This window comes from Gopherus evgoodei, chromosome 1 (genome assembly GCF_007399415.2).
Source record: "Gopherus evgoodei ecotype Sinaloan lineage chromosome 1, rGopEvg1_v1.p, whole genome shotgun sequence".
NCBI lineage: Eukaryota > Metazoa > Chordata > Testudines > Testudinidae > Gopherus > Gopherus evgoodei.
Window position 1 is genome coordinate 323,722,814 of NC_044322.1, and position 26,868 is coordinate 323,749,681.

The following is a 26,868-nucleotide window of genomic DNA, read 5'->3' on the forward strand; positions in this document are numbered from 1 at the left end:
AGGAGATTAAAAATATACCTTTTCCAAGGGAGGGGCTGTTCTGTCACAGGTGCCCTGGCTTTGCTGTGCTCCCTCAGCCGATAGAAGATGAAGTCAATATTGGAGATTTCGCCTTCACTTGCTGGACTGACAAACTCAATAGCTGGTCGCTTAGTTATCACCACCCCCAACCTCACAGAAGAGGAGACTCCAGTACCAGGACTCACATAAATCACTCAGTACTGTATAAGCCCTCAGTATCAATACACTAGTTGTTGATGTGCTGGGCACTGAGGAACACTGTTCTGAGATTGCTTGTGCACAAATGCCAGAAACTGAAGGCTCAATACCAAGAGAGAGGTGGTACCACCACTGCTCTCTTAACAGTTGATGCCAGGATGCCAGAGGGACCCTTCTCAGGCTCTTGGCTGCCGAACCTGAGATAAGTAAAACTTAAGTGTCCGATGCCTTGGCTTAATTCTGGAGCAGGGCTTCTTCCTACCTCCTCAGAGTGGTGGGTGGGTGATGACTGGCACTTGTTGGTTTACATAGCCTGAGAGTTCAGAGTGGAATCTTGTTTCACAAGGGCACTCATGGAGAGGGACCAACTTGAGGAGTGAGGTTCAGCTGTGTCCTTCCTTTTGATGTCTGAGGAGTTTGCAGAGGGAACTCCAGGAGGAACAATTTGAGGCAGGCTTCTCTGACTTTCTAAGTCCACCCAAAGGAGGGGTGATGTCAGGGTCAGCTCCAGGCACCAGCTAAGGAAGCAAGTGCTTGGGATGGCAAATACAAAGGGGAGGCACTCAGTCCACTATTGGGATGGCCAGTCCGGGTCTTTGTCAGGAATTGGACAGCGGGTCCCTCAGTCCCTCTCATTCTCTTTGAGCTGCTGCTGAAGTGCTGCCGAAGAGGACGAGAGGGAGTGAAGGACCCGCCGCCGAACTGCCACCGAAGAATAGAGTGGCATGTGTTTCCCCCCGCCCCCCCGACGCTTGGAGCGACAGAAAACCTGAAGCCAGTCCTGGGTGATATATGGTATATCACTCAGGAATATGTTCCTCTTTTAAACAAAATGGGCACATATAGTGCCCATCATGAAGTGCCATTGAAGCTTCAGATGAGGGGCAGGTTTTAAACTCTTGAGATTTCTCTTCTTACATTCTGCTAGAACACCAGTACCGGGAGTGTTCTAGCCTAAATCCAGAACCTGACTAAAATAAGAATTTTTCTCTCTCTCTCTCTCTTTTGTGCATGTGTGTGTTGCCAACAGGCAACAAGAGTAACAAATAACAAACAATAGGTAGCACAATGTGCAGAAAGGCCGGTGGGATACTTCAAGGATTCTGTTTTGCTGCCATGAATGGTAAAAAGGAACAAAGGATTGGTTAGGTCCAGTCTACCCTTTATGCCCTTGGTTCTGGCGGGGGCACAAAGACATCTAGGGCTCAGATGTAGGTGCAGCAGACACTGCTGGCCAAAAGAATCTGATCTTGTGTGCATGGGGTGCATGTGGATCAAAACTGGAATCCTTGTAGATCAGGGGGTCTCAAACTGGGGGTCGGGACACCTCAGGGGGTTGTGAGGTTATTACATGGGGGGTCGTGAACTGTCAACCTTCACCCCAAACCCCACTTTGCCTCCAGCATTTATAATGTTGTTAAATATATTTGCAAGTGTTTTTAATTTATAAAGGGGGTCACACTCAGAGGTTTGCTATGTGGTCACCAGTACAAAAGTTTTAGAACTGCTGTTATAGAGGATCCCTTGAAGAAGAAATACTCTTTTCTTTGTGATTTAATTTTAAATCAAGTTTCTGAACTGGGCAACAACAAAAATGGCTAAAATTTGAAACTCAGCATGGACAAACTCTTCATTGAGGACTAGGGAGCAAGAACTTGGCTTGATATGGGGGAAAATGTACAAACATATAAAGGTTAGTAAAGAAAGATTAGATACCCAGAAAAATATTTACCTCTGATTGTCCAGTCAGGAAATAGAGATTTGCATATGGGATCTGATTAGCTCAAAGGTTAAAAAAATAATTTTAACTTAACTCAGCTGCAATCAAGGCACTCAGTTTGCATATGGATCATACTCATTAAAACTATTCAAGACTTCAGTTATGGCTTACTCACTCATCTTCATTTGAAGATTTTCAGCTAATCATGAGCTAGAATTACAGTCACAGGTTTTAAGGCCAAAAGCACTGCTATGGTCATCTAGTCTGTTATGCAGGAGGTCAGAGGCCATAGAATTTCATCCAGTGATTCCCACATTGGAAGGAATTAATCTCCTCTGTTATATAAGTGAACGTTATAGGCCAATAATGTGTGATTAAATTAAATGATATCTTTTTGAAAACCATCTATTATAAATGAATTATGTTATTTTTACTATGCCTTGTTCATAGCAAAAACAATGAACACCACCATGTCAAAATCATTTTGAATGAAGCTTCATATGCACTGAATGAATTACACACTCACCTGAAGTGGCTTATCTGGTTTTCTAAAAGGGAAGAAAGTCGGTTTTTAGTCTCCTCAAACCTTTCTTTCTCGTCAACTGAGACTGTTCCAATTCCGTCAGGCCTGTAATATGATATAGTTATTTTCTCTTTTGTTCAACATTTTCTTCCACATATTATCATAATCATAGAAACGAAACCTGTGTTCTGTCTTGGTATGTTTTAATCGATTAAAACTATGCAGTGAGTTTTGTTTGAACAACATCCTTCAATGTAAGTATTGTCATTTACACCATTCCTACACCCAGAGTTCTCCCGGGCCTTTGCCACCTTTCCATTGCTTTGAAATAATCCCAGGATAATGTATGAATATAGTTAAAGAACGAGGCGGAAACTTATATTGAGAAATCAATCAGACAAGAGCTTAGAAATTCAAATTCTTAACTATCTATCTGGCTCCCATTTCCTTGCAGTCTCTCATTCCAGCATCCCTGTCATAAAGATCCCTCCCAATAACAGCCATGCTTACCCAATAGAAGGTAGCACAGACAGTCTTTCTGATCCATTCCCCAGATAGGTCCTATTCTTGCACACTCAACTGAGCATTCCTGTCCAAAACTCAGGCCCAGTCTTCTGAATTCCAACTCCCTGATCCTTGGAGGTACCCACCCTGAGGCATTGTGCTGCTGACATGGCAGAAAAGCTTCCCACCATGAAAAAGTTTCCCACCTCTAGCAGGCAGCTCCTAAGAATCCCTTCCTGAGGGAATGAGCACTAGTTAGGGTCAGACCTATCAAATGAAACTCCATCAATTGAACAAGAAGCAGCAAGTGAACAAGACAGAGAAGCCACAAGAACGTTGGAGGAAGACCTGGTATACAGCAAAAGAGACTTCAACAAACGAGGTCCTTTCTCAAAACAAACTATTTTTTCCCTCATTCAACTTGCAGTAATTAATAATTAACCTTTAGGAAGTGCCCTTTCTGTGGGTGCAATTTACACCTGCAAAATTTGCACCTGCAACTAAACTGCCAGTGCAAATCTGGATATTTGCACATCTTCAGTCCTTTTTATAGGTGAAAAACAGGTATTTCAAAGTGCAGAGCCTCTGACTAGTACCTGTAATTTCATTTTATGGGTGCTAAACCACAAGTGCAAATTTGCACTTGCAAAAGGGAAAACTATGTTTCAACAGTTAAAATAATATTACTCTAATACATTTGTTGAAAAACATCTATCAAGTAACACAACTCCCTTCTTAAATACAGGCAAATACATGACATAAAAATAAACCATTAGCTCAGCTGCATCTCTAAAGGTCTTGCTTTGATAGCTGATAGCCTGGGTGAAATTCATCTCTGTACAGAGGGCCAGTACAAGGCTATGCACTGTTTAAGTTCCTTGTAAACCCACAGAAGGGCTTAAGTGGAGTTTAAGCAATGTTTAGACCTTATGCTGGGTTTCTGCACAATGGTAAATGTTGTCTAGTATGAATCATTGAAGGAATACACACCTAGAAAAAGAGCATTCATATACCAAAGGAAGCATAATTATTACTGGATTCCTTAAGAGATTTAACCTGGTGTGAACAAATTTATACAGGGGTCAACATTCCCAAGTAAATGTCTAATAAAATTAGGTGTGACCTTTCAATCAGTATCTCCTCTCCCATGAAACTCGAGTGATTCAGAGGGCCTTGTACCCACACCAAGGTGAATCTCACCTTAGATGTCTTGTCCAGAACCCAAAATGTCTGATCTTTCCAGTACAATTTTCTGTGTATGTTTTCCCAGCTACTTACATACACTTTAACATAAATCCTTTTTGATTCAGTTATATAATGGAACTAAGGATATACAGCCACCTAATATATATGTATCTAATAACATCATTTCAAAAAATGCAAAGAATAGATAAGTGACTGGGGACAAATTGTATTACCATAGTTTGAATATATGGGAGACCCTAACTACATAGAAATGATAAAACTGAAAAAGCAGTTAAATTCTGTGTGAGTACACGCAAATTAAAATGTACCTTTCTTTTACACCATAGAAATATAATTAATGCATTAGCTATACTGAATATTAAATGCAAGTACATAGCAATTAAAAAAAGTTTACCTGCCTACTCATTTTTCTATGTCTCTCACTGACAGTAGACACCGTTATGTTTTATAATGAGCAGGCCTGCATGTTTATAAAATATTATATTTACTTCATGAAAAAGTGTCGAGTAAAACTGATACAATTAAAATAATACTGGGCATTGAATTAACAAGATGATTAGAACCGATGACATTTAAAATACTGGCAATTAATTTAAGCTCCAGTTTATTTGTGGCTTGTTATTGTTAATGAAAAGAAGTTAGGCCATGAATTCAAACGGTCAGTCCACAGCATGTTGAGAAAGGAATGGATTTCCTGTGCAGAGTTACCACTGCAAATGTGGCGCGTCGGGCTGTAATTTATTTTTTAACAAATCACATTCATAATTATTTCCTATGTTGCTCAGACTGTAAATATCCCAATACTTTGTTTTCTTTAAAGTATATCTCTGATTTAAAACTGTTGCATATATTCCAATGTATTTATTTTTTATATGCAGACAGACATATATATCAAAATACTGGAATAATATTTCTAAACAAGCTGTAAATAAATGTTGAAAAATTATCTCTGATTTAAACTCCTTAGCAAGGCTTTCATGCTAAGGAAGTTGTTTTTATTTTTTAATCAAATCAGGCACAAAAGGTAAAAATTAAGGGCCCAATACTTAAAATGTTATTACTCCTGCAAGTAACCCCATGGAGTTAACGAGCTTGATTTTAATGGAACTTTGCATGACTGCTCATAGGAGTAAGGTTTGCGACAATATGCTCTAAAACAATAAAAATTTAAAGAGATTGGAAATTATCAAGGCAATGGACTACACATGATTTGTGAATAAAATTTTATCTACTTATTTAAATGGTCTATTTTCAGCTTTTGAACATCAAAAGACAGTAAGCCAGGAAAATAACAAAATAAAGAGAGAAACAGACATTCAATTACTATAGTGTAATTTGACTATAGTGTCAAATTGTACTCAGTTTCTCAATAAATTCTAATGAACAAGAAGATTGTGATGTGGCCCAAGGAATACTGGCCTTGATTCTGGAACGTATTTAAGTAAATGTTTAAGTCCAATCCTATACAAGCACACTCTTTAACTTAAGAGCAAATTTAAGCATATGCTCAAGTCTTGTCCTGAATAAGAATGTTTTACAGAATCAGGACCTTAAAATGTATATCATTAAAAATATTGCATGAAAGGTAATACAGAAGAGTTACAGAAACCTGAAGTAAATGTTTCCAATATTATATATCTGCCATATACAGCTCATGACTTTTCCCTGTGCAGCATGTTTGAAAAGACATATCAATGCTTTCATTTATTAATTATTTAAACTAACCACCAAAAATTAATGAAAGGTCAAATGGCTAAACTCTGATCTTAACTTTCTCAACCAACATTAAATCTAGAAGTGATAGATTGTTACCTGGTCATGACATAATGTGCTGTAAAATCAAAAGCAACAACTCCCTCCCCTCATAATCATTTATATTTGTGACCTGTCAGGTCAAGGAGGAAAACATGCCTGAACTCTTTAAATTATTTCAAAGAACAAAAGTCAGATATGGTGAAGCTATGTGTAGTTATGTACATCAATATACTATCATATAAATTTGAAGTGAAAGAGCAAATAACTTATCTTCTCTCTTTTGATGGATGCCCTGACAGTTTGCCTCAGCCCCCTGACAGATGGAACGTGTTCAAATTTGAGTAAATTTCACTGTCTGATTTCATTGTCAAGAGAGATTGTGCTATGGAGTGATAAAGTAAATAGTTCTGTCATATTAAACCTCACTGAGGCATGTTATACATGTGACAGGAAAGAGCCAGGGGTCCAGATAATGACAAGAGAGAAAGGTGAACCAGGAGAATGTCACATCTGTCAACCTGCACTAAGACTAGAATAACTACATACAAAAGAACTGTCACTTCACTGAGTTTGTCACACAGAACCACATGGACAATACCTAAATTTTTTACAACTGCCAAATGTATTTGCAGTGAGTGTTTCGACAGAACTGAGCATGCTGCAAGAAAAATAAGGAGAGCACAAAAAGATGTCAGAAAATGTGTACAATAGACAATAAGATACGATTGAGCCCTCCAAAATGTGCTCTTCAAAAATAGCCCCAACTTTCAAACATGGTTTTCTTGTTTCACTTAAATGTTACTGTGGTAGAATAGCATATACAATTGTTATTCTCCAAGATATAAATGAGGGCCAGATAGTGAGCCCCTTAAGATATGTCTACACAGCAATTAGATACCCGCAGCTGGTCCATGCCAGCTGACTCAGGCTTGCGGGGCTTGGGCTAAGGGGCTGTTCAGTTGTGGTGTCGACATTCAGGATCAGACTGGAGCCTGCAAGGTGGGAGGAAAGTGGGAGGCTGCAGCCCACACCCTAATGTCTACACTGCAATTAAACAGCGACTTAGCCCGAGCCCCACAAACCTGAGTCAGCTGGCACTGGCCAGCTGCAGGTGTTTAAATGCAGTGTAGACATAACCTGATTTAAAATACTGAACATTTACTTTCAGATGCAGTTTCTGTTAGTCCTGTAAGTAACAGCTCACCCACAAGAGTAAGGGGTAGTCCACCTGGCCCCAAGATAGTTCTATCTTAAAAATACAGAAAAACAACAGATTTCAAAAAGCATTCTTGTTTTACTCTTCCAAATCTTTTTCTTCATTTGCTTCAAAGTTAAAACGAGATTAAAACAAAATGGCACTGACATTTTTTAACTAGTTATTTGTATGTTTTAGTGTTATTTTGTTGTCCATTCCCACAGGAACATACTAATCTGGAAGGTAGCACAGGGCAACTAGAATTAAACCTTTTCTTTCCATTGGTCTTGTGGTACGATAAAGCTTTTTTGCTCCATAAATCACCTGAGTACTCTTCTGGAGCTAATAGCAATATTTGTGACACCCTCTTAACAGCTAAGGAAAAGTTATACAGGTGACTTGATTTTTCAATTTCAATTCAGAGCTCATTTTTCTTGTTGCAGTTTAGGACCTCTTCCACGGGTCCATCCATGGCAACTGATGGACCCAAGTAAGTTTCAGATGTCTCTAAATGAGAGTAGAGTACTTTACAGTTGGTGGACCAATCTACTGATGACCACCTATGGCCTTCCACCATTAAGCATCTTCTTCCCTTACACAAAGAGGCAAATAATGGGTTTTCCTTTCCTCTTAAACAGCAACCACAAAATCTCATCCACCACAAATGCTTTTGGTAATGCTGAGCTAGGTGAATTATTGAAAAATAATACTTTTCATCACTTGTAAAATTCCCACTTATTTTTGAGGATCAGATCAGTGGATTTGGACTGGCCCGTCTGCTTCTGCTAGAATATATTCATGCCTGAGGAGTAGAGATGAAATGTCATCTCTACTCATTTTTCAATAAGTTTCACTCACTGCGGTTCTAGATATATCAAAAGGTTTGAAACTCTACTGTGAGTTGGACCTGTGTTCATTATGGTTAGTAAAATAAAATGAGAGGAAGCAACTTTGTTGCTAGTGGAGACTGTTAAATGGTGTCCTAGCAGAAAAGAGGATTCCAGCATCCTTTTGCAGAAAGAAAAACTGACAGTATTGCAAATTGTTACCCATACTCTACCCAGCCTTTAGAAAAGTGATTGATCAAACAGCAAATTTAGGGATTTCCTTGAATGCTGAGATTTCCTTGACCCCAATCATTTCTCACTTGGCACAATCCTGTAAGGTGTGGAGAGCCTCCTGTGAAATACTGATGTCAATAGGAGTTAAATGCTCCAAGTAATTTGCAGGAGTCACTGAGTGTAATGCAGGACTGGGGCCCCTGTTAACAGCTGCAGCAGATGAGATCAAATGGGGTTCTCAAGTTTACTGTCCCTAGATATGAATGTCATAGGACTGGTGGCAGAATGTTCTCAGTGAAGGGCCCTCAACTCTGGAAGTAGCTTCTCCTGCTGGTTTGACACAGTGTGAATCTCTTGACCTTCAATCAGGCTTTTGCCTAGAGAGGTGATAATAGGGTGTATGTATGTTTGTTTTCAACTGAATGCAGTTTAAGTTATTTTTAAGTGTTATGTGATACTGGTCACCTGCACAGTAACTGATATTACTGATCTGCATATGTCCAAATATTAAAAAAATAGAATCTTTTCTAGCATTACCAAAATAGATGAAAACTGAAAAATTGAAATAAGGAAGAATACACAAGTTGACATTTGGATTTGAATCCATGTGGACAGATAGGTACAGCATTGTTACAAAAAATATACCAGCAAAAGAGAGAAAATAAAAGAGTTGTAAGGCAAGAAAAAAATTAATTCATAATGTTTACATGGAGCCATTAATTTCACCTGTGGATTTTTATAGTGTATTACATTTCAGAATCCCCTCTCCCTCCCACCTCCCAAGCTTTTTGGCTAGAAACAAATTTACTAAAAAAGCCTCAACCCTTTCTAAGAATGCTTGTTTTCAAATGTAACATGCACAGTGACACTCAGAATAAAAACAAACAAAACGAAACCAATCAGTTTTCAAATCTGCAAGTGAAAAACATGCATTTACTATCTTTAAGTCACAAAAAGATTAAGTCTGCAGCTTTGATGAAAAGAATTCTCTTATTCATTTAACAAGCTCTTAATACCTGAATTTTCCTTCAAAGCTCAGTGTTGTTAATTAAAGACTAGCAGAATCTGAGGAACACGTGAAAGGAGTTCGAGAAAAGCAAGCCGTTATGTGCTCAAAAAGTAGGCATGTGAGTTAAGGAGGAACACACAGAAGGAAGAGAACAAATTAGGGTGCAGCATTTTGGCACTCCTTTAACCAGCAGGCACTTGAAGACCGAGCATTTTGGTGTTTATATTAACTATACTTTAAACATCCTTACAAAAGAAAATTTGTACAATAGAGCCTTCTGTTGCATGTGCTTCTCAGCCTGCTTCAACATCTGCTTACAGGTCATATCCTCTATTTTCACAAGCAAAAGAAAAAGACTATTTTTAGAGGTCTATAGAATGGATTATGAAGGTAGGTCATGTTAATTTCATGATCTTTTTAGGGGAACATTTTAGATAGGACTCATTAGTGTCTTCTAGTTCAAAGGCTAAGCATGTGTTGCAAAAAATACTACCTACATAGGACATATGTTGACGTATAAGCAGGATACATGTAACTAAAAATAATCATAAGACATCTTATAAAATTTATAGAGGACTTCTTTATAATCAAGTATTAGCAGCTGTTATTTCAGTGTCTGAAAGATAACTGTTACAGTACACATACAAGATCTGGGTTTACTGTTTTCTTGTTACATGTAAATATGTTTTTCCACTGACAATTTCTCTGAGACCTATTAGGAGCAGACCTGGCTCATTGTGTTGAAAAATATGCTGCTGTATATTTCCTGGTAAGGACAGATTTAGATCTCAACACATTATAAACCATCAGCACAATACATCCTAGGATAACTCCTTTCCTCAGGCCATAGATGAAGTCAATATATTTTCTCTCTGTAACTAAAACAGACTCTTGTTTTTTCCCCTATTTTAAAAGAATAGGTGTGATAAAGAGTCAATGTTTTTGAAATGAAATAGTCACCCATTCATTGTGTTAAAGGAAAGACAGAAGAAGGGGGTCTCCACTTCTCCATAAGTCTCAGCCTCTGGAAAACATTTACAGTGAAAAACTAGCACAACCCAGATCTTCTGGATAGTCTTCTGGAAAGCACCATAACTCAGTCACCAGCCTGTTCCATTTCACTTCTGCTGTTGCTGTTGTCGAACGGTAGAATAATCTGAATGCTCATTAGTCATTTATTTGGCCATTATCATGCATGGTAATACATAATCAGAGAGAGAAATGATGCAGCAGTGGTTTGGATGCTGGCCTGGGATTTGGGAAACTAGGTTTAATTTCCTGCTCTACCATAGACTGTGTGTGATCTTGGGCAATTCAAAGATGGTACTAGCTATGAACGCTACAAGCATTATTTGACACCTTTATAATCAAGACCACAACAAATGACTTTCTAGACCAAAGCACAGCCATTGAGACAGGCCTTATAAATCACACAGTGGTGTCACAATGCTGTTCTGTCAAAATGAACTGCTAAATGGAGAACCAGTGCAGACCAATGTCAAGGCGAGAAGGCATACCCGTGCACCCAGCAACATCTAGAGGGTGCCAGTCTTGCAGCTACCCAAGTGAAGAAACAAACTGAGTAAGATGGAATGATGGCCTGGAATAGGGCAGTATCTAAAACACAGGAGGGAATCATGGGAGTCTCAAATAGGGACAAGAAGGACACAAGTGAAGAATATCTCATGCCCCCAGCATTACCCAATGGACCTCAGAAAAGAATAGCGTTAGCTATCTTCTTGTGAAGAAAAAGAACATATCTGTCTAACAGTCAATGGCCATTTTTCAAAATTTGTGGAAATTCTGCATCTCAGTTTGACCCACCAGATCTCATGAGTGGTCAGATTAGAAGAACTTTACTAACCTTAGAGGTAAATCATTCTGAATAATCCCACAACTAGGGCCCTACCAAATTCACCATTTTGGTCAATTTCATGGTCATAGGATTTTTAAAATATTAAATTTCATAATTTCAGCTACTGAAATCGGAAATTTCATGTTGTTGTAGCTGTAGGGGTCCTAAACCAAAAAGGGGTTATGAAGGAGGGGAGTTGCAAGATTATTGTAACATTTTGTGGTACTGTGGTACACTTACTTCTTTAATGCTGCAGGCTTTGGCGCTACCTTCAGAGCTGGGTGGCCAGAGAGTGGCAGGTGCTGTCCGGGAGCCTAGCTAAAGGAAGAGCCGCAGCAGCAGCAGTGCAGAAGTAAGGATGGCAAGGTATGGTATTGCTACCCTTATTTCTGCGCTGCTGCTTGCAGAGCTGGGCCCTCAGTCAGCAGCTGCAACTCTTCACCCGCTCAGCTATGGAGGCAGCAGCGTAGAAGTAAGGGTGGCAAGGTATGGTATTGTCACCTCTTACTTCTGCACTTCTGCTGTCGGGGCACTGCTTTCAGAGCTGGGAGCCTGGCCAGTTGCTACCGCTCTCTGGCTGCCTAACTCTGAAGGGAGCACAAAAGCAAGGGTGACAATATCATTATCCCCCCTAAAATAACCTTGTGATCCCTCTGCAACTTCTTTTTGGGTCAGGACCCCCAATTTGAGAAACTCTGGTCTCCATGAAATCTGTATAGTAAAGGGTAAAATCACACAAAAGACCAGATTTCATGATCTGTGACGTGTTTTTCATGGCCATGAATTTGGAAGGGCCCTACCCATAATGTAAAGGATCTTAGTCTTCCTCCTTTAACTGTTAGAATGCAGCCTGCAGCTTACCCAGACTTAAACCAGGAGACAATCTCAATAAAACAGAATGAAGAAAAATACAGTAAACCAGCTGTTATCACTAAATGCAGCTACAACCCAAGATTCTACAGAATTGAGACTGATCAAGGTATTCAGTACAGAAGAAAGAGGCAGCATCTTAATATGGTTCCAACCCAGTTGAACTGACACATGGTCTACTAGCACTGGTTCTGACACCACAGCTTCTATGGAACGAGCTGAGAAGTATCACTCAACAGGAATCTCTTTCTTTCAATTTGATAATCCAGGTAAATCAACAAAACTATTCATCATGCCTGACGATGATCAGACTTGGATGAGAGGTGAAGCTACTGCCTCATTCGAATGCATCATTTTCTGTTAAATCTTGCTAGAGATTGTTTATGCTGAAAAAAAGGCGAAGGAGATTTCATGGTATACTTTAAATCTTGAAAGAAGCCAGGTAGAAGGAGAAGGAGAAAGCTCTGAACAGAAGCTCTACAGAGAAGCAGAGTGAAGGAAAGAGACAGATTAGCTTTAGAGATAATATTGTTTTCTTTCTTTTAGTAAAGTTCCTAGATCAGAGTTTGAAGAAAGCAACAGTTCCTGTGATACTTATCATTGTCACTTGACTTGAAGTGGATGAACACAATAAATGGTTCCTGTTACAAATCAATTAACAGCGAAAGAAGGTGAGTTAATGCAGGGGCTCTCCCAGAACTCTCTCAATTTTCTATATGATATCCATGTTGATCTACAGAGCTGCAATTCTCTTACATACTGATGCATACTTCTTCAAGTTAGTCAAGTACAGTAGAACTCAACAGCTATAGATTAATTCCATTTCTCACAAGGGCTGAAGATTTCAAAAACCAAGGTAGAAAGAAATTACAAAGTTTTGGTCAGATGCTTTTCACCTACACTATCCATATAAGGAATGTATGACATATCAGCTCTCTCTCTCTCTCTCTATCTAATGGAAGGGTATTTTTGAAATTTGAATGTTTCAATTCTGCCTGCAGCTCAGAAGGTGAAAGAAGTCACATTGCACTTCATGTATTTCTCACCAGCATCCATTTCAGAACAAGAGGGACAGAATGGGAAGTCACAGTATGAGAACCAGATAGAAAAGATGATGATGGGGAAGAAAACAATAACTCTGATTACTCTTAACACCCACTGCTGTTGTTTAGACTGAAATATCAACCTTCAGGACTATATCGTATTTACAAAATCAGCCCATTTCACTTACACCAGAAGTACATGAGCATGAATAATAACAGCAGTGAGACAAAATCACTTGTGAGATAGTGATCTTGACTGAGAGCACCGAAAAAATGGTTACCCATCTTTCATAACAGTTTTTCTTTGAGATGTGTTGCTCAGGTCCATTCTATTCTAGGTGTGTGCGTGCCCATGTGCACAGTTGTTGGAGACTTTTGCCTTAGTGATATCCTACATTTCTTTTCAGACTTATGAGGCTTTGGGAAGAAGGCTAGCAAAAATATATTCTGGCTCATGTGAAATTGCAAAACCATCTTGGGCAGGAAAACTGGATGTGGTTGTGGCTGGACCTTGTCCTTGAAGAATATTGTATAGTGAAGCTCTGAAGTAAGTGCCTTAATCTCAGAGACCCTTTGGGCAGAAGTTATCACCACCAGGATGACCTTCCAGGAGAACAGAAGAAGGGAATAGGATACCAAGGGCTGGAAGGGGGCTTCCATGAGCCGCACAAGCACCAGATTCAGGTCCCACAGAGGGACTGCGTCCTGGACCTGGGGTAAAGTTGCTCCTGATCTTTCAAGAACCAGCCGGTCATGTTATGAGTGAAGACCGACCTGCCCTGGAATGAAGGGTGATAGGCTGATATGGCAGCCAAGTGGACCTTCACTGATGAAAGGGACAAGCCCTGGAGCTTGAGATGCATAAGATAGCCCAGGATCAACTGTAGCGAGGCGTTCTCAAGCCTAACCCCTTGGGCTGAGGCCCAGCATATGAATCATTTCAATTTGGTCACATAGCTTGCTCTAGTGGAGGGCTTTCTACTACCCAGTAGGATCTGCTGGATTCAAGAGGAGCACTCCTGCTCTTCAAAAGTAAACCATGCAGCGGTCGACTCCCAACCAGCAGTCTTGTGTACTGAGCTCACTCAGGTGGGCTCCCCAGCCCAGGTCCAAGGTGTCAGAAACCAGAGTTAGTGATGGGGATGTGGCCACGAAGGGAACTCCCTTCAACACTGATGTGGGGTCCAACCACCCACCCAGTTATGATCGAATGTGGTCCAGCACCTTGACTACCAGGCCCAGGTTGTGTCTGTTGGGGATGTAGAGTGATGCCAACCATGCCTGCAGCAACCAGAGGTGAAGCCAGGCATAACGGACCATGTAAGTACAGGCAGCTATGTGGCCTAGCAACCTTAGGCAAGTGTGGGTGGGGGTGAGTATGTGGCCCCTTACATAGGAGATCACGTCTGACATGGCTTGGAAATGGGCCTCTGGAAGAAAGGCTTTGGCCTGCGTGGCATCGAGGCCTGCCCCAATAAACTCTATTAGACCCTGGTACGAGGGTCAATTTATTTTCGTTCACTAACAGACTCAGGTTGCAACAGGTGGAACACACCAGACTGAGACTGTTCTGCACTTGATCCTGCGACCTGCCCTTGATGAGCCAATTGTCGAGATAAGGATAGATGTGGACCTGCCTATGCCTCAGGTAAGCGGCTACCAGAGCCATACATTTTGTAAACACCTGCGGTACCAAGGAGAGGCCAAAGAGAAGTGCTGTGACCTGGAAATGGCCCACCCTAAAACAGAGGAACCAAGTCTGTGTACTTGGAAGATAGAGACATGGAAATAAGTGTCTTTCAAGTTGAGAGCAGCGTACCAGTCTCCTGGATCCAGAGAGGGGATGATGGAGGCCAGTGAAATCATGTGGAACTTCAACTTTTTGAGGTACTTGTTGAGTCGCCGCAGGTCCAGAATGGGTCTTAGGCCCCCTTTTGCTTTTGGGATCAGGAAATAGTGGGAGCAGAAACCTTTCCCCCTCGTTTCCTGAGGGATCTCCTCCAACACCCCCAGTTGTAGGAGCTTGGCCGGGGGGTGGGGTGGCCGAAAACTGGATGGTATAGTGCAATGACACAATCTCTAGCACCTAGTGGTCTGAGGTAACCCATGACCAGGATGAACGGTAGGGACTGAGATGGTTGAGGAAAAGATGGGGCAGATCTGGGGAGTTGATTAGGGCATTGCTCTCAAGTGCACCCTCAAAACGCACACTTCTTGCCCTGTGGTGGTTCACCGGGCCAGGTTGCTCAGGGGAATGGGAGAAGGAAGGGTGGCAGTGATTAGAACTAGTGTCCCTTCTCATTGTAGATCCCTGCCAAGGCTGCCAAGGCCCTGGTGGTGGGGGCTGCTGGAATTGCTTCCTCACCAACTGAGGAGTATGCAACACCAGGGAGCAGAAGGTGGCTTGAGTGTCCTTCAGACGGTGCAGCCTCATGTCTGTTTGTTCTGCAAAGAGTCCACCTCCATCAAACAGGAGATCTTGTATCGAGGACTGTATCTCCTGAGATAGACCTACGGTCTGAAGCCAGGAACTGCACCTCATGATCACTGCCGAGGTGATCACCCTGGACGCCGAATAAGCCGCATCCCAGGCCATCTGGAGGGAACATCAAGCTGCCGTTTTACCTTCCTGAATAAGGTCCCCGAATTCTTGGGCCACCTCCTGGGGTATGAAGTCCTTACACTTATGCAGGGAGTCCCACAGGTTAGAGTTATATCGCCCCAAAAGAACCTGGTGGCTTACGACTTGGAATTGGAAACTGGCTCTGGAATATAGTCTCTTCCCAAAAAAGGTCCAATCTCTTGATGTCCTTATTTCTGGGGGTGGAACTAGAATGCCCTTGTCTTGTTGGCTGCCGAAATAACCAACAACCCAGGGGCGGGTGAGTGTGTAAGTATTTGACCCCTTGTGGGAACAAAATACTTTTTCTCAGCCCTCTTGGAAGTAGGTGGGATTGAGGACAGGGTTTGCCAGAGGGCTTTGGCAATCTTTAGGATCCAGGAGCGTGACACATGTGGGGGTGGATGCAGAGAGCACATAAAACAAAGCGTCTGATTGTTCTGCCATCTCTTCCACCTCTAGGCCTAAGTTAGTGGCCACCCTTCGGAGCAGGGCTTGATGCTTCTTAAAGTCGTCTGCTGGGCTAGAACAAGTGGCTCCCACCACAGACTCATCTGGAGAGGATAAGGATGATTGAACCACCGGTGGAGGACCCAGGGCATCATTCCCCTTGGGGAAAGGGGGTCTCGGGGTGGGCACCTGTCCCTACACCTCAGCATCTGCTTGCACTTCGCACATCAAGCCCAGGGCTGTTGGTGCAGTTTGGTGCTTGTCCGACGTGGTGACTGATGTTTGGTGAGATGGGGGCAACTTCTTTTGGTGAGAGAGAAGGTTCTGAGCTACTGCGCTCTTCTTCAGGTCTGGGATAGGTACTCAGAGTGTCACAACTAACTACAAGGTGGAACGGATTGTTTAGTGTAAGTAGCTAAAACACACAGTCTGAGGGACCATTTCAGGTGAAGTGAAATTACATTATAAGATCTTTGAGGCAGAGACTGTGTCTTCCTATATGTATTTGTATAGCATTCAACCCAGTGGAGCCCTGATCCTGGTAAGGGCGTCTTGGGTCTTATGGCAATACAAACAATTAATTAATACATTATAAATATTAATAATAAGCACAGTTCTCCCCTCTCTTCAGTTCAAAACCCACACTCTAGTCAGTTATGTAAAGTCCTGACCGAGAATGAACGTGTTTTCACAGAAGCCTGTGCCACATGGAGGTGCTCAGGACCTCTCGGGATTTGGCCCAAAATGCACCCCTTTTAGCAGTATAAGCAAGGTTTGAAACAAAAGTTCTCTCCTTTTGAGGTATAAGGAGAACAGTTTCCTCCTTACTTGACCCTGACCTCTTCCCTACCAGACTACTACTGCTTGCTTGCTTCTAGCTCCTAGCAGCTATGTCCGACAGGTTGTTGAGACCAGCTGCATGTGCTCTAGACAGTAGAATCCTTCCCTGTCTGCTTCAACATCCCTGCAGAACTGAAAAGGAAAGAATCTCAGCATGGGCTGTCAATTGAAGGCTAGGCCCGATGGTCTATGCGCCCGCTCACAGATATATCCTGTGAACATGGAGGAGCAACTCCACATCGTTTCCCTTTGCTTTTCCCCAGATCATTGAGCCTGAACATGGGTCTTGCCCTCTTCAACAAACCAGAATCAACTCCCCAGCCATGCAGCTCTAGTACCTCCATTGTGACTCTGGGTCCCATTGCCAAAGACAGATTCCATTGTACAGAGGATGCCTCATGGATATGTAAAAGGCAGCCTGAATCTGTATCACCTTTCCAGCAGATTCCATATAAAATTATTGCAAAGAAAAGCGGCTGAAAGGCAAGAAAAACAATGTGCATCTCCCCCTAAACCTGCCTCTTGTCTAGCTACTCCCTGCTCCCATAAAGATTTACAACCCCATGGAGGACATCTGCAATGTAAGGCATGGTGCGGCAGAGACTGGTGATACCTGCTTCTGCCTGGACATGGGGAGAGCTGTGACTAGAGAGCTCTTTCTGCATTCACATCCAGGCTCAGGCCACTATGGAGCACTGATCTTCTGACTGATTCAGGTCTGCTATGGACAGGCTCCAAAGAACGTTTCTACTAGGTTAGCACTATAATTTCCTTGAAAAAGAGTTTAAAACAGGTAACCCAGAAGGTAACCAGTAAATGAAATTCTGGGGGTTTTGAATCGGGTGAAAAAGGAGAAAAAGGGGAGCGGGAAAATTAAGACGTGATCTTCCATAATCCCGCTGATGATTTAATGTTATTTGTTTCCAATCAAATAAATAAAATAACTCCCCCTCTACATCTGCAATGAATGTAATGTAGCATAAACACTGTATCTGTACAGCATTTTAGCTCCAGATAAAGGGAATAAGGCTCTCTCTTATACATTGCTGAGTACAACAAATATCTAATAATAATAATTATAATCACAATGCATATTTAAAAAATATTAAATTGATATTTATAGCTGATCTCAAAACTTGGCCACCGCATTCATGATATTCTTTAGAGTACACCTTCACCTCAATATAATGCTGTCCTTGGGAGACAAAAAAATCTTACCGCGTTATAGGTGAAACCGTGTTATATTGAATTTGCTTTGATCCACCACAGTGCGCAGCCCCCCCCCCCCCGGAACACTGCTTTACTGCATTATATCCAAATTCGTGTTATATCGGGTGGCGTTATATCGAGGTAGCGGTGTATTTGCATATAATTTTGCATAAGGTTTGCTCCGATTCCACATCCTTTCATGTTGTTGCAAAACGTTAAATTTTAATTATGTGAATACTATCATTGTCTCTTAGAAATATAGGTTGAAGAATTCAGCCAGGATTCCTGTTCTTGCTTTTTCTGAAGTGAGAGGAGTGTGAATATACATACACAATATCTAACTATATCTGTCTATTTCCATATATATCACTATGGTGCCACACAATAAGTTAGAAAACATGAAGAAAAAGAGACATCTTCATCTGATCATTTGACTGATGTCACTAAGGTTGCTTGCACTCTGAAATAAACTAGTATCTAAAAGAATCAGGGATTACTTTGTATATGGACTATAGTTATGAACTGGTATTTCAATATCTCCCCCACTCCAAAGCTAGCATATCTTAGATGGTCTTTGTCAGGCTAGTAGCAGGTCTAAGGCCCTCCTAACCAAAGAAAAATCTTTGAATTCACTGCTTATCCACCATTTCTAAATCATTTAATTGGGCCATGAAAATTCTTTGTCTTGGCTCTGTGGTATTTATTCTCCTCAGCATGACTTATAAAACTAAGACGTATAACAACATAGATCAGCCTAGAACTTTGGCCTATCATGTATTGTCTGTGAAATTCTTTTTCTCCCTTCCTGCACTTCCCTAGTGATGCTGTAGATGAATGAGTGGATGTATTATCTGTGTATGTGTGTCTGTCATCCTCAGTGAGTGTCTCTGTTTCTGTCCTTGACTTACTTCTCTTCTTCTTCTTCTTCTTTTCTTTTTTCCAATCTTTTTACAATGTCTCAGTACTAGTCAGACCCGCTCTGTTCAACACTATTCTTTTATACCTAAAACACTCATAATGCTATTCAGACAGCATGCATTTGTACAGAAGGAATACATACGTACAGAGTGCTTACTACTGTGCAAACTGATGTGCTCCCAGAGATTTTTCCACATATTGCATGCACTGTTGTCCTTCACTTAAGTTAATAAATAAAAAGAAACATATCTCCCTTGCTTTTGAAAACTTGAAATAAGTTTGCGTAATTATCACTATTTGTCTTGTCAGATTCACAGCTAATAAAAAAATCTAGAGAGAAAACAACATAGAATCAGACTTCTACAAGAAACTTACTTGAGCTGCCAGATGCTTCAAGAGTTGACAAGAGAAATGTGCTTTGACAGAGCAAAGGTTACTAAGTAAAAGCCAGAAAATCTACCTAGCTTGTCAGCATGCACGTTAAGATACTTGGAGAGCATCTTAGATACTTGGTGAGAATTCTTCCTTTGCACCTTACAGCCCAGGAAATCGCTTTTCCCTTGATTCCCCTGTTCCCCCTTTGCATATCCGTCAGGTGCACAAATGCCCAACCCTCTTGATCCTCACCTGTGCCCTATGCAGCCTCAGAGGTTGGGAGGCTTTGTCTGGGCAGGGGGAAGACATCCTTGGCCCCTTTAAAGATTGCATCCCCTCATGGACTTGAGGAGGGGGGCTCTGTGGCTGATTGGCTGGACAGAAGGCTGCAACATAAGCCTACTTGCTGCCATGCACCCAAGGGAAGGACTTATAAGCCCTTCTTCCTGCCCAGGGGTGCCATTCTGTGGGAAGAAAAGCTGCATCTCATGATTAGAAAAGGGCTGGGTTTTGAGGCCTTGCTGTGGGCATCATGCTAATTGCTTTTTTAGGGCTCAGAAGGAATTTTTTCTCTCACTGCTAGATTGCCCTGTGTATTGTGGAGTTTATTCACCTGCCTCTCTGCAGCTCTGGGACCCAGTGGGTAGGTTGTAAAATGAATTGTTCTTTCAACTTGACAGGAGCCCAGTACAGTTCAGTAGGGGGCCTGGTTTCCTGATCAAATGGAATTGGAGGAGATTAGGAGAAGGCATCTCCCAAAGAAGATGGGGAATGTGGTTGCAGCTCCTAATGTCCAGCACAGTGTGCATACACTCCCCTTTTCCCTGACCTCCTTAAACATCAAATGAGGGGAGGGCAGTGGGGGTCCCAGCAACAGTGCTGGGACCATGTTAATAGGGTGGAGGGCTGATGGCAACCCTCCACCAGGTGAAACGGATTAAAAAGGAAGGGGGACCAGCTCTGGACAAGTTATTGCCAGAAAGCTGCCAGATATGTTACTTACTAAAGTTATCACCTACTTAAATCACATTCCTAGTGTCTCCTCTGTCTTCCTGGGGTGTCTGGGACAAGGATAATTCAATAAAAGAGACAAGCTGACATGTTACAGTATGTGAAAGGCACACCGGAGTTTACTGGATTCCAAGATTGCTCAGGGTATTGATTCAAAACATCAGCTCACTAGCACAACACAAAATGGGGAATGCAGAAGAAAAACTCAAGGCCCAGACACAATGCATGAGAAAACATGCTTAATAAAATGGAAAGGGTATTTTCTATAAGCTCCATAAGAACCCCAGAACCACTGCAGAAGCTTTTTATGAACTGATTCATTTGTTTGTTTCAAATATTAAATTTTGCTATCTGGTGAGTGCAAGAAACTAAGTAAAATATTTTTCCTTTATCCATTCAGCCAAACCTAATTAGCTTTACTGTGTATTTGCATGTTAAATTACCTATTGCCATGAACATGAGAAGCACAGAATGCAAAGCTGTAATGGAGCAAGGTTGGATCAATGACAGCACCATTTTCTGAATGGTCCATCAATTCATTAAGGTAGCAGAGATGGCGGTGACAGCCTCTCACACCATAACGAGCACAGTATTCATCTAATACGAAGACTTGGCCTGGACTAAACCAACCCTGCAAGAGAAGGGGAAAAATACATTCTTTTAATTAATCAGCATTTTTCTTTTCATTGCTCTGCTTTTAAAACAACCCAGCAAAGAAGAAACAAAAGCAAATAACATTTTTTTATGCATTACAAAAACATTTCATACTAATCAAGTTGATGCTAATAACGCAGGAAATATATCAGAGAGGCTGGGCTCTAACAATAGCTTGCTTGAGAACTGCGACTGAGTGTCATGGAGTAACTCTTTGCAGTTCTTCAGCCTTAGTACTACTGTGTACCACGTGGCTCAGAAAAAAATGCACTGATATGTCCATGATCTTGTACCGAATCTAAAAATGTCACTGTTTGACAAGTGATAAAATACATTAAGTAACATGTATCAGAGGGGTAGCCATGTTAGTCTGGATCTGTAAAAAGTGAAAGAGAGTCCTGTGGCACCTTATAGACTAACAGACGTATTGGAGCATAAGCTTTTGTGGGTGAAAGTTAGTGGTCTTAGTGTAGGGAGGTCCTGAATAGATGGTGCAGTTTGAGTATATTCCTCAGAGGGATCTGAGGAAAGTGGACTGCAGAATTTGGTACTGGAGAGTTGTCTGGCAGCCTCCTTTTGGTAGTCAGACCTGTTCATGATGACAATAGCACATCCTTTATCAGCCTATTTGATTATAATGCCCCTCTGCTATGTACCTCAGCCAAACTGGACAGTCCCTACGTAAAAGGATAAACGGACATAAGTCAGATATTAGGAATGGCAATATACAAAAACCTGTAGAACACTTCAATCTCCCTGAACACACAATAGCAGATTTAAAGGTAGCCATCCTGCAGCAAAAAAACTTCAGGGCCAGACTTCAAAGAGAAACTGCTGAGCTTTAGTTCATTTGCAAATTTGACACCATCGCTCAGCATTAAACGAAGACTGTGAATGACTAGCCAACTACAAAAGCAGTTTTTCCTCCCTTGGTGTTCACAACTCAACTGCTAGAAGAAGGCCTCATCCCCCGATTGAGCTAACCTCGCTAGACTGAGTCTTACCTGCATATTTATACCTGCCTCTGGAAATTTCCACTACATGCATCCGACGAAGTGGGTATTCACCCAGGAAAGCTTATGCTCCAATATGTCTGTTTGGCCTGGTCTACACTATGTGTTTAAACCGAATTTAGCAGCGTTAAACTGATTTAACCCTGCACCCGTCCACACAACGAGGCCCTTTATATTGCTATAAAGGGCTGTTTAAACCAATTTCTGTACTCCTCCCCAACGAGAGGAGTAGCGCTGAAATCGGTATTGCCATGTTGGATTAGGGTTAGTGTGGCTGCAAATCGACAGCATTGGCCTCCGGGCGGTATCCCACAGTGCACCATTGTGACCACTCTGGAAAGCAATCTGAACTCGGATGCAGTGGCCAGGTAGACAGGAAAAGCCCCGCAAACTTTTGAATTTCATTTCCTGTTTGCCCAGCATGGAGCTCTGATCAGCACGGGTGGCCATGCAGTCCCAAATCCAAAAGGCGTTCCAGCATGGACTGTACGGGAGATACTGGATCTGATCGCTGTATGGGGAGACAAATCTGTTCTATCAGAGCTCCGTTACAAAAGATGAAATGACAAAGCATTTGAAAAAATCTCCAGGCTATGATAGACAGAGACCACAGCACAGTGCTGTGTGACAAGTGTAACAGAAAGCCAAAGAATCAAATGGACGCTTATGGAGGAAGGGAGGAGGTACTGAGGACTCCAGCTATCCCACAGTCCCCGCAGTCTCCGAAAAGCATTTGCATTCTTGGCTGAGCTCCCAATGCCTGAAGGGACAAACACATTCTCCTGGGTGTTTCAGGTTATACAAAAGGCAAAACGGGCTCCATGGTTGCCATGCTATGGCGTCTGCCAGGTTAATCCAGCAAAAAAGGGTGTGAAATGATTGTCTGCCATTGCTTTCGTGGAGGAAGGACTGAGTGACGACATTTACCCAGAATCACCCGAGACACTGTTTTTGCATTGGGATCTCAACCCAGAATTCCAATGGGTGGGGGAGACTGCGGGAACTATGGGATAGCTACCCGTAGTGCAACGCTCTGGAAATCGACACTAGCCTCGGTATATGGATGCACACCACCAAATTAATGTGCTTAGTGTGGCCGCGTGCACTCGACTTTATACAATCTGTTTTTCAAAACTGGTTTATGTAAAATCGGAATAATCCTGTAGCGTAGACATACCCTTTGTCTATAAGGTGCCACAGGACTCTTTTTCTTTTATTAAATAACAAATACCTCAAAGAGCTTGGATTTATTAATGTAATTAATGATAAGCTACAATAGAATTTTAGAAGTAAATGTTATAGTGCCTTTAGCGAGATGGTTAAAAGACAAGTTCCAGGTGGCCAATTCTCTGTGACTGCATACTTAATCTGAGAGAGATTAACACAATTTGACCGCTTATCCATATTTCTTATATAACATGCTTGTGCATAACCATTTCAGCATATATAGTGTTGTATTTATTCAAAGATGTACAACCAGATAGTTTCTGAGACTACTCATATGAGTAAGATGAGGAGGATTTGACCTTTAATAGACATTCTGGTGCATTACTTGGACTAGAACACTGCCTTTTGGAAATGGATTTGAGATGATCGGCCCAAAATTGCAGAGACTGAGGAAGATGGGGGGCATGTCTTTGAGGGAAGGAAAGCTGTATATTCTTTGATCAAATTCAGACTGCAAAGAATTGGATTCCTGATTCAGAAAAACAAAATCATTTGATTTATCTCATGATTTGGGGAAAGGTGCCAAAATAAACTTCCAAATACAACAGGAAGAGAGATATAAACATTGGGGTCGAAAGTACTGGTTGTGATGGAAAGACAAAAATATTTTTCTTTTTAAATAGCAAAATTTTTAACAGTGACACTTTTTCCTTTTTTAATCATTAAAAGAGATCACTGAGGAACATGTAAACTAAACTTTATTAAGAATATTTGAAAAAATAAGAAAAAATTTTCGGTGTAAGTGACGAATGCTTCAGAAAGGTTTTGGATGTCATCAAATTATTACCGTGGTCTAGCATCTGAAAGCATCTCTTTTGAATTATTTCCTATATAATCAGAATACTTCAATGGTCTTAGATATTTATAATTTAAACCAAATAGAAAAGAAAAGACACCTGGAAAAAATATTCCCATTATAGTTCCAATTCATCCATGGTGTAACTTCACTGAAGACAATGGGGTTACAGCAGAAAGGAATTTGGCCCTATAGTCTCAGTCTGACACTCATCTTTAATTTAGGATTATTGTCTGACAGCTCCTCACAGTTATCGCACAGAGCTGTCCAGTATAAAGCTTTTAATGCAGCAAAGAATCCTGTGGCACCTTATAGACTAACAGACGTTTTGGAGCATGAGCTTTCGTGGGTGAATACCCACTTCTTCAGATGCATGTGGTGGAAATATCCAGGGGCAGGTATATATATGCTAGCAAGCAAGCTAGAGATAACGAGGTCAGTTCAATCAGGGAGGATGAGGCCCTGTTCTAGCAGTTGAGGTGTGAAAACCAAGAGAGGAGAAACTGGTTCTGTAGTTGGCAAGCCATTCACAGTCTTTGTTCAATCCTGAGCTGATGGTGTCAAATTTGCAGATGAACTGAAGCTCAGCAGTTTCTCTTTGAAGTCTGGTCCTGAAGTTTTTGTGCTGCAGGATGGCCACCTTAAGGTCTGCTATAGTGTGGCCAGGGAGGTTGAAGTGCTCTCCTACAGGTTTTTGTATATTGCCATTCCTAATGTCTGATTTGTGTCCATTTATCCTTTTCCGTAGAGACTGTCCAGTTTGGCCGATGTACATAGCAGAGGGGCATTGCTGGCATATGATGGCGTATATTACATTGGTGGATGTGCAGGTGAATGAACCAGTGATGGTATGGCTGATCTGGTTAGGTCCTGTGATGGTGTCGCTGGTGTAGATATGTGGGCAGAGTTGGCATCGAGGTTTGTTGCATGGATTGGTTCCAGAGCTAGAGTTATTATGGTGCGGTGTGCAGTTACTGGTGAGAATATGTTGGCAGGTTGTCTGTGGGCAAGGCCTGGCCTGCCACCCAAGGCCTGTGAAAGTGTCGGATCATTGTCCAGGATGGGTTGTAGATCCTTGATGATGCGTTGGAGGGGTTTTAGATGGGGGCTGTATGTGATGGCCAGTGGAGTTCTGTTGGTTTCTTTCTTGGGTTTGTCTTGCAGTAGGAGGCTTCTGGGTACACGTCTGGCTCTGTTGATCTGTTTCCTTATTTCCTCGTGCGGGTATTGTAGTTTTGAGAATGCTTGGTGGAGATTTTGTAGGTGTTGGTCTCATGCTCCAAAACGTCTGTTAGTCTATAAAGTGCCACAGGATTCTTTGCTGCTTTTACAGATCCAGACTAACACGGCTACCCCTCTGATAGCCTTTAATGCATGATCCAAATCCCATTCAAGTCAATGGGAATCTTTCCATTGCCTTCAATGGGCTTTGGATCAGGCCCTTACTGTTTTTAGAGGAAACCTAGTTTTGTGATGGCACCCAAAATACCTCCAACCCTTCAACATTTTAAAATAAACTTCAACTATACACTCATATTACTAAATCTGATGTAAAAGTATCAATAAACAAAGATTTTTCAGTAAAGCGAACATATTATTCTGGCAAAGAAATGAGAAATAGAGGTTTAATTGAATCCAGGTGATTAAATGTATTCATAGATTCAGCATACCCTAATTTATCAAAATGATACTATTAACCAAAAAGATACTTTTCTTATACACGAACAAAATTAATTAATTATATATTCCCACATCTTAACGAACATTTTAGTGAAGATTTTTTATTTTTACTATTTATATATCCATGTAAATAAAACAAAATTATTTAAAAGCAGTATGTCATCACTAGACCTGCTGAATATTTACATCAGAAAGTAGCTATACAAGAAATAGGAGTGCCATTTAATTGATTAAAGCCTTTAAATGAAGAACATCTTCCCATTATCCCTTTAATAAATCTGTCACAAAATGTGTATCTTTACATAATGTGTCCACACACATACACTCGTATGTATATATGCACCCATATAATTATGCAAACAACTATGCACTAGATATTGTTAGATAACTAGATAATTTTCTGGCAATCAGATTTTATTTACTGCATAATTGCAAAAAAGCTCCCTACTGTTTACAAGAGTGTTAAATTAAAGATGTTTAGTGCTGGTAATAGCAAATAATCAAAGACTGTGTATAATTCCAATGCTTAAAAATTAAGATTTAGATTTCTTTGTAGTCATATGTGTGGATAATTATATTTTAATGTATTGAAATGTAAAGAGGTATTGATTTTTTAAAATATCTGCAGTATAAACAATTTGAAATGTTCAGTACAAAGTCACCAAACACATCTATAGCTATGTTTGCATTAAATGTTCCCATGTTAGCAGTCTCAAAATATTTCTTTAAAACAAAAAGAGGAGGGCGTTAATACAATGATTTATTTCTCTCTTATATTCCAAGGAAAACAGAACATTCGGCATGCACGTTCTGTTTACCAAAAGCTAAAACAAAAAAGACCAATAAGAAATCCACCTGTTTTGTGGTTGCTATAGCACTGCATATTCTTCACAAATTCTTTTTAAAAGTTCTTGAATCCAAGGTTATATTTAGTGTCTCACCATATTATTATTATAAAAAAGGTTTTTGACCCTGATGCACTGTTAGAAAGCTAACCACTTTCTCTTGAGTGCCAATTACTTTGTGCAGATGTACCTTCAGGCCTTTTCATTTGATTCAATGCACAACTCACAGACACAAAATTAGTCCTTTAACTTTTTCTGTACACATTTAGT

General features: G+C 41.0%; 1 protein-coding gene across 24 annotated transcripts in view; it reads right to left on the reverse strand.

Annotated features, from left to right (window-relative positions):
- The window catches only part of CADPS2 (calcium dependent secretion activator 2), a 602,399-nt gene that overhangs the window by 176,981 nt on the left and 398,550 nt on the right, over window positions 1–26,868 (reverse strand). For all 24 annotated transcript variants that reach the window (XM_030549117.1, XM_030549118.1, XM_030549116.1 and 21 more), the window contains 2 exons: window positions 20,827–21,014; window positions 2,466–2,567 (listed from right to left, as the gene is read on the reverse strand). In XM_030549117.1, the coding sequence (XP_030404977.1) occupies window positions 2,466–2,567; window positions 20,827–21,014 (290 nt within the window). The remainder of the gene's footprint in view (window positions 1–2,465; window positions 2,568–20,826; window positions 21,015–26,868) is intronic.